The sequence below is a fragment of the Halyomorpha halys genome, unplaced genomic scaffold, assembly GCF_000696795.3.
Source record: "Halyomorpha halys isolate HHAL.00 unplaced genomic scaffold, Hhal_1.1 Scaffold361.1, whole genome shotgun sequence".
Lineage (NCBI taxonomy): Eukaryota > Metazoa > Arthropoda > Insecta > Hemiptera > Pentatomidae > Halyomorpha > Halyomorpha halys.
In genome coordinates, this window is record NW_027108072.1 from 380,557 (window position 1) to 389,547 (window position 8,991).

Genomic DNA, 8,991 nt, shown 5'->3' on the forward strand with positions numbered 1-8,991 from the left:
AGCAATTCATGAGTCTCTTCAGTCTCAACTCTGGTCCTGCAGATAGCCCTCCATACACCAAGGATTCGTATTCGAAGTGGGGGAAGACGAGAGAGGATACCAGGAGCTGACGGCTATTCTGAGGAATGGAGTTACGGAGTCTTAGGAATTGTTTGAGTACAGTTATGGATTTGCGTGTGATTTGAGAAATGTGGTTATTCCAGCAGAGGTGTTGGTCAAAGGTGACACCAAGGTTTTTATTAGTATAATGTAATTGATAAATGAAAATATATCTTAATTTTACAGCTTGAACTTCAATTTTTAATAATTTACATGAGTTGAGTAGCAGGTTGACAATAAAGAGATAATTAATAATCCCAGGCTTTTGGCTGCCTATCTGCTACACCTTTAACAAAATAGATAACTTTATAGTAGGATGTAATGCATATACATTTTTTAAAATCAATATATTATATTTTACGCTCCTTCAATAAGAAGCTTTGCTATTTCCAAATGACGATGCTCAAAAGCTAGCTGTAGCGCCGTTCGACCATCTTCTCCTACTATAGTGGAGTCTGCTTTACGATCTAACAGTAGTGTAGCCATTTTTTTGCGCCCCCTCTCAACCGCATAATGCAAAGCAGTCCATCCATTTTCTGAATCTTTAGAATCAACGTCCACTCCTGTGTCGAGAAGGTAGGTTACAATTTCAAGGAGCCCTCTGTTGGCTGCTTCATGTATTATTCCGGCGCCCATCGTCCCCTTCATCGCCAGGTCAGCACCATGCTTTATCAGATTCTGAAGTATAATTAATTTGTTGTTTATTGCTGCAACAAATGCTGGAGTAAACCCATTAATATCCTGTTCATTTACTCTGGCTCCAGCGTCTAACAATACTGTAACATCTTGAACACAGATAAGAACGTTTATTTTACAAGAATCTCCTTCTGCGGCGTAGTGAAGGGCGGTCCATCCATTTTCGTTCTTGATTCTCGGATCTGCAGCGCAGAACAATAAATACTTAGTGACGTGTGACTTGGAATTTTGTATAGCATAAATCAAAGCAGTGTTTCCTAGGTTGTCCAGTATATCAATCCCTACATTATGTTCAGTCAGAACTTTCACCACCTCCACAGCTCCATTGGCCGAAGCAATGTGGAGTGCTGTTTTACCGTCTTCTGTTGTAACATTTACATTCGCACCCATATCGAGCAGTGTTCTTACAACAGACGGGTCACTTGCAAAATGTAAAGGCGCGAAGCCATCTGTATTCTTTTTGTCTAATTGTAAGACTCCTACTTTCCCTTTTTTTTGATTTAGAACTTTGAGCAATTCAGTAGCATTATTCGAACGGACTAACGAATGGATCAATGTATCACCATTTTCGTAAAGATGGTCTGTTACCATTCCTGTTTCGATAAATGATTCAAACAAATCCACATCTCCTGACATTACGGCCGACTGTAAAGAGCTTTCTTTGTTTACCATCTTGGCATCAGCTCCTCTTTGCAGCAAGATCTCCATCCCCTTGTCATTGCCCGCTTTGAGAGCTAACATTAGAGGGGTCTCACCCAGATAATTCTGTGCGTCAATTTCATGCCCAGCATCAAGTAACGCCTGAAGTGCTCCATTTCGATGTTCAGAGGCCGCAATGTGAAGGTAGGTGTCTCCTCTGAAGAGACGCTTATCCATTTTAGCACCAACCGATAACAGTTCCTTGATACAGGCGGCATTATCACTTCTTACGGCTTCTTCCATTGGAGTAGCACCGTAGTCGTTGATAGCGTCAAGATTGGCCTTCTTTAAACCCATCACGGCAATGGCGGATGTACAGCCATGCCTCACAGCCAAATGTACGAAGCTTTCTCCATATCTTGTTGATCCATTGATATTTGCACCTGCATTGACCAGATCCATAATATCTACGGGATTATCATTAGCGACTGCGATTTCTAGTCTTTCCTGCAGTTCATATCTCTCATCCTGAAAACATTAAAATTTTAGTCGCACCTGATGTATTTTGTAAAGATGCTTACCTTCAGGCTCTAACCTACCCCCTACCTATAAATAACAATTAAGTGAGGTTAACACATGGTTTTAAATAAAATAACCTCTGAGACTGTTATATGTCATTTATAATTGTAGGACTGTTTCAGTGAACTAAAGACTATAAAAACTTGTCACATTGGCGTGGGACACATAGCAGCTAAGATCTGACCTCTATATTATTTCAGAAGAATGGACGCACTTACACGAGAGTTCTGCAATCAGTGTGATATTTGTAAGAAAAATAAAACGCGGAGGACAAGAGAAATTGGGCTTTTGTCCCAATTAGGATCAGCAAAAGAACCATTTGAGATAATGTCGATTGACACAATTGCTGGCTTTGCAGGAAACCGTTCCCCAAAACGATTTTTACATATACTCGTAGATCATTTCACCAGATACGCTTTTGTTTCCCCATCTTCAAATCAAAAAGCTATAGATTTTATTAAAATATTAGAACCTATTGTAAAACAACATAGACTTAAAATTATTCTATCTGATCAGTATACCGGAATTAATTCATATGAGTTTAAAAAGTTTTTAACAGTTAATAAGATTAAATTGATATTTACGGCTTAAACTGTCCATTCTCTAATGAATTAAACAAACATCTAAATCAGACATTAGTCAATAGAATTCGCTGTAAAATAAATGAGCAACAGAACCGACCCTGGCATAACTAAATTTTCACCTCTATATCTACTGTATGGTATTGAATCATTCTTTTCACCAAACGAGTTACGATCCAACAGAAACTTAAATGAAAATCGAAAAGAAACATTCGAGAATTCTAAAAAATACCACAAAATAAATAAAGAAAGAATTGATAGAAACAAAAAAAATTATACATTCGCTAAAAATGATCTAGTGTACACCGAAACAGGCAACAAGTTAAATCGCAATAAGCTCGACGAAATACGTAAAGGACCTTTTAGAATAATCAAGCAAATTTCAAAAACAATCTACCAAGTCAACTCAGGAAGAAAAGGTTCTGCCACAAATTTTTACCATAGCAACAAACTGCTACCTTATGCAGGGGATTCTCAACGTTAATCCTGTGAGTTAATCTTCTGCGGGAGGGGAAATGTAAAGATGCTTACCTTCAGGCTCTAACCTCCCCCCACCTCTAAATAACAATTAAGTGCGGTTAACACATGGTTTTAAATAAAATAACCTCTGAGACTGTTATATGTCATTTATTGTAAGAGTGTTTCAGTGAACTAAAGATTATAAAAACTGATTTTGTTTTATAGTTAAAGATATAATGTATTATTTAATTTGAACTTGTCATTAATTAATAAAACAATTGTTTTATAGCAAAAGAAGTTTATAGTCTTGAAGTCTATCTCTAACACAAGATTATGTATGTTAGTGTACGTATAACATATTATACGGACACTCAATGATAAAAACCAGACACACTAACCTTTTTATTTTCTTTGATTATTAATTATTAGTAAAAATATTAATGATTAGTTTCATTATTAGTAGAAATATTAATAATTCACTTAAAACATACGAAGACCCTGGGGAGAAATACATGAATGCTTTTGGTGATTTTGAATGAGTGAGTTATCAGTAGGGATAGGATTTTTATGTTTTCACATATTTTTACCTGACCATGATATCTGCGATTACTTACTAACTAAAGGTTTTTCAAGACATTTCTGACCAAAAGAAGCCATTTTTATTTCACATATTTTTAAATATTTGGCCTTTTTTTACATATTTTGTTGTAAATCACATATTTTCTGAAATATTTGTTATTTTTAACATATATTTAGGTATTTTGTCCTGAATCACATATTTCCTTAAATTATTTGTTCAATTGTAAATACATTTTTAGCAGCAACTACGTAAAATTCAAGAGAACGCAAGAAACATTTTTTCTTTTAGCCGGTACAAGTCCATTCTGCGGTCAAACCAACGAAGATTTTTTTTTTAAATTTAAAAATGCATTTAATCTTCAATAATTTTCTAACCGACCCTGCTGAATAATTGATTTCTTCCAACGTTTTAAATATTTTTCTAAAGTTTTTTTTTTTTTCTTTTTAATAAGGATTATTCTTTATTTCCATTTATAATTTATTATTAATTACAATTACAAATTAATGTCTTGTTATTGAACAGCTATGTTTTCTCTAAGTACATTTTTTTGTACATATTTTAACATAATTTCTTTAAAATTATATTCATATAATATGTAATAAATACAAATTTATGTAACTTTTTTTAAGTTATAAAATTACTAATTAATTAGTAATTTATATTGTTGAATTTAACAAACAATTTTATAAATGTATTTATAAACATTAAACAAAATTTATAAATACATAGTTTTTAAAATATTTGACAATTTATTAGCACATATTTATGTACATATTTCGGATTTTTTAGCACATAAAAATCCTATCCCTAGTTATCAGGTAGTTATTATTATTACCTTATTATCCTTAACTATTGAGAGTTCATTAATTAACGGACATCGCCTTTTATTCATATTTGATCTCATAGTGATATAGTACTTTCCTTAATCTGTTTTTAGATTATTAGTCTTCTACTTAAGTAAAGTCTCCAAGAAAAAGCAAGAAAATAAATAAAACTTATATGAGGAGAACATGGTTGGGGTTTGCAGTCAAAATATAACACAAATAAGTTACCTCAACTTATTTGTTTTATATTTTGACCGCACCCCCTAACCATGTTCTCCTCGTATATGTCATCTATGGTCAACAATCTCTTAATAAATAAAACTATTTAGAAAAGATAAAGTTGTTTTTGAAAAACTCAAAAATTATATTTTATTTTTAAAAAAAAAATTGAAGTAGGTCCACTTGAATGTGAAATGAGAATCTCTTCATAGGACTTTTGTTTTCTGAATATTAGTTTCCATTTACATCGATTTCAAAACATATGAAATATTTTACCATTTATGCTTTTATTTTAATTAAATAAGCTTCTGTAGAAGTTCTTTCTGCGTTAGGTTATTTTCATATACAGAAAAGTAGTAATGATAAATGTTTTTTTAATTTTATTTAAATTTAATTATTAAATTAAATTCGCATTAAAAGAAAGAAAAAAACACAAAAATACCATATTCCTTTTATTCATTATTATTATTATTATTATTATTTTTTGTAAAATATAAGAAGATCCGTTTTTACGTCTTCTGACAAAATTTTAAAAATATTACATTGGACTAAAAAGAAATTGTTGATTATAATCGATTTACCTTCGTTTACGGAAAAGGTTGAAGGAACAAATTCAATGACGTTTACTTTCGCCGGATAGTACCTACAGCTTCTAAAAAGTTTCACAAAAACTATTATTAACAAGATGGAAATTCCAAAGCCCTAAGTTATAGGGCATTTGTTTCGGTTTTATGTTCTAGCCTAGCCCTTCCTATAAAATATTCTTGTTTTAAGTTTTAAAATTTCCTCAAGGTAGTATCCTTGGTCCCATCCTCTACACCGTCTATACAGCTGACATTCCAACCAATCCTAACACTATCCTCACCACGTATGCCGATGACACATGTGTTCTCTCAGTTAATATACCCATTAATTGTATCCCAAACTCACCAATTCCATACCACAGCCCTCGAAGAATGGCATCCAAGTAATTGGAGGATTAAGATAAATTCCAACAAATCCTATCAAATCACCTTTACCCTTCGTCGTAAACCTTCGACTGCCCTACAGTTTCATTTAATGATGTTACTCTTACCCCTGTCGAACAGATCCTCTACCTTGGACTATATTTGAACAAACGACTAACCTGGAATCCTCACACAAGACTGAAAAGACAGGAAACTGCACGTCGATTTCGACTATTACAGCACTTACTAGATAAAACGGTCTAAACTTCCAGCACATTACAAAAGACTGATCTACATGACTGTAAGAAGGCTAATCTGGACATGTGGAGTTGAGCTTTGGGGCATCAGAGGTTCTCTTGCGATCGTAGAGCCGAATTGTTGTGGGTGAGTGGTCATGTGAAAACTGGTGCTAAACAAATCACAATAAATTTTCTCGGGAATGGTGCATCACAGAGAGAAGAAATGTACGCCGCAAACCACAGGGTCTAGCTTATCCCTGTCCTCTATCATATTTATGAAAATCGATGATCTTTCATCATTTTGAGAAACTCTTATCCAGGTGAAGCTTACCTAATTTCTATTCTGGGTATAAGTCCTACACAGGGACTAGTGCTTCTTCTACTACCTTCTGAACAAAATTAATGTTCACATTTTTCTTTTATAAGGTGATATAATTATTCTGTTAATGAATAAATTACATCAGCCAAATATCTCACTTTCACGTTGATAGGATTTGGAGTTTTTATAAATTAAAGTTTTCTTAAATAGTTTTGATACAAATGTGGAGGTTCTCTTAAATCTTTTACTTTATGAGGAAGAGGATTTGTTATACTTTCCTCGGGAGCATTAGTAATATCAGTCTCGGAATCCTTTCTAGCTTTTTTTTTCTTTTTGTTTTTGAGGTCGATGAATTTTTTTATCAGTCCTCTTCTCATTCACTTCCCCCCAAGTCTGTGGTTCACAGCCGGATTACCGCAGAACACTGCAGTTTCTAGAAATAATTTATTGCTGGGTCATGTCACGGTCAACTCAACAAAGTTTTTAACCTTACTATCTCTGATTTTCTTTAAGTTTGTGTGAGTGTCCTACTCTTTCTTAGCTGAAAAAAATCAGGATTTAGCATTTTTTTTTTTTTTTTGTATCAAATAATAATATGGGGGTTCCATTATCTTACAAATACATACATCTACTTCTACCAACAGGCCTCCGCCATTTTTCTACATTTATCAAAAGAATTCTGGTGCCAAAAAAAGTTAAGGAACTGTAGCGAGAGGAAGCAAGCGGTGCGATCACAACTCACAAGAGCACAGCACCTCGAGCCTCACTGAAGCTACCAAATTTACATATTGCATTATTTTGTAAAAACAAATTGTCATTTTTATAGATTAATAATTTCTGTACATAATACTTAGCAATATCTGTACAATGAATAATAAATAATAACAATGCAATGCACGAACCTATCTCAAGCAGACATGTACCGACCGCTTCTCGGTCACAGCCGCATGGACTAGGCCTATAAATAAGGGACTCTAAATCCCCCATATCGATCTTAGATCCACATCCTTACCTGGGTCTAGTCATGGCACTGGTGGCGTATACACTGCTTGAGTTATTGAAGTTCATTGTCAATCTATACTCGCAAAAGTTGTTTCTATGTAAGCACACCTAAGACGATAGCCAATCTTCTCTCCAGCAATCTTAGTCGGTCCGCTTCATCTCGGCAACTAAGATTGTAACCTATTCCTTAACGGTTACACTGGTCCGTCCGCTTCATCTCGGCAACTAAGATTGTAACCTATTCCTTAACGGTTACACTGGTCCGTTCGTTTCATCTCGGCAACCAGTGTAATTTCCCGTCTCTCCCCGGCTCTAGTCCGTCCACTTCATCTCGGCAACTAGAGCTGCACCTAGCCTTATTAGCTTTACTGGTCCGTCCGCTTCATCTCGGCAACTAGTAAGCTGGCTCCTATCATGACAGTTCTAGGCTGTCCGCTTCATCTCGGCAACTAGAACTGTAACTCTACCTCAGACTCGCTCCCCTATACTTCCTCTACCTAGTCAGTGTCCAGGGCTCATCCTCTGGCACGGCCGTTCCTATCTTATTATTGAATACGCCTTTCGAGGGCCTTCTGTAAAGTGGATATCAGGCTGGAGAAATCGCCCAAGACCAGACAACCCCGACAGAACCATTGGCTTAAGTGTTAGTGGTAGCATTTCAAAGTCTGTTGAGCACATTATCTAATACTAATCACAAAGGGCTATATTGCTGAATTCGAAACCGGAGTTCACAGAGAAATATTTCCCTTAATCCCTTAAAGATTTTTGGAGTTCAGCTAGCTCTGACCACTGTAGAAGAGGAGTGTCTTTTACGAAACCGGATGGAAAAGGACAGAAGAAGACGGTAACCAGATAGAGGACTACAAATATTAATTATCTATGCACTGCTTGTTAGAAAATTTAAATCTTTTTACTTGTAGCAGTGAAATTCTTTGCAGATATACACAAAGTATCCAGCTGCAACAGACATTCGTATTCCATAAAGTAAAATTTATATTAGGGAGGGGAGTACATATCTTCATTTAGAGAAGTGTTAGTAATGCACCCTACATTCCTTAACGAACATACTTTAATCAGAGCTCAATTATTAAAACTATTTTCCCTGGTTTCGTTTAAAATTCCAGATAAGTGTAATATTATTTTAAAAATCCGGACTAAAACATTGATTTTAGAGTATCTTTAAGAATTCATGAAGACTTGAAGAGTGTTGTGTATTCCTTTGCCAACTTAATACAGCTAGCTGCTATCCTACGAAATAAATTATTTAAAAGAACTTTTCACTTCTTTATTGAAAACAAATTACTGATTAATTAATTACTGAAACCTGTTTCAACCTGGGCTGAACTTCAGAAGGTAACTAAATCGTCTAACATTGAACGCATCGTTTTTTATTCTAATTAGCAAGGCTTGAAGCAATCGTGTTTAAATGTCCAACTTACCGATGAAGTTACTGCGAGTATCGCAAGTAGTATAAATATGAACTTCATTACACTTTTCTTCTAAAGCTTTAATGAATAGAAGTATCTGAAACAATTTATTAAGTGTTAATTAATCATGGAATTTTAAATGTATTAACGGAGATGAAAAAGGAATAGTTGTGAAGATCACAAAGGGAGATATAACATACATCAGTGAAAAAATACCGTTCTCGGTACCAAGTCCTGAAAAAAATAATTTAGGATAAATTTTCCTGGTGTAATCTATACTTTTTTTTTTTTTTTTATTGATAGATTTATTTATTGATAGATATTACAATCTGCCACACAGTTGTGGGCAATAGGTAATATTGATAAATGATCTCATACATA

The 8,991-nt window shown here is 34.4% G+C and overlaps 1 protein-coding gene across 3 annotated transcripts in view; it reads right to left on the bottom strand.

Annotated features, from left to right (window-relative positions):
• Positions 1 to 429: 429 nt before the first annotated feature.
• The window catches only part of LOC106681701 (putative ankyrin repeat protein RF_0381), a 9,733-nt gene continuing 1,171 nt past the window's right edge, over positions 430 to 8,991 (bottom strand). The window contains exons 2-3 of one of the 3 annotated variants that reach the window (XM_014422161.2): positions 8,623 to 8,707; positions 430 to 1,962 (exon numbers count right to left, since the gene is read on the bottom strand). In XM_014422161.2, coding sequence (XP_014277647.1) covers positions 457 to 1,962; positions 8,623 to 8,670 — 1,554 coding nt within the window. In that variant the 5' untranslated portion in view covers positions 8,671 to 8,707 and the 3' untranslated portion in view covers positions 430 to 456. Of the gene's footprint in view, positions 1,963 to 3,033; positions 3,192 to 8,622; positions 8,708 to 8,991 lie in introns of those variants that run through there. The other 2 variants (XM_014422163.3, XM_014422162.2) reach the window with 2 other exon arrangements.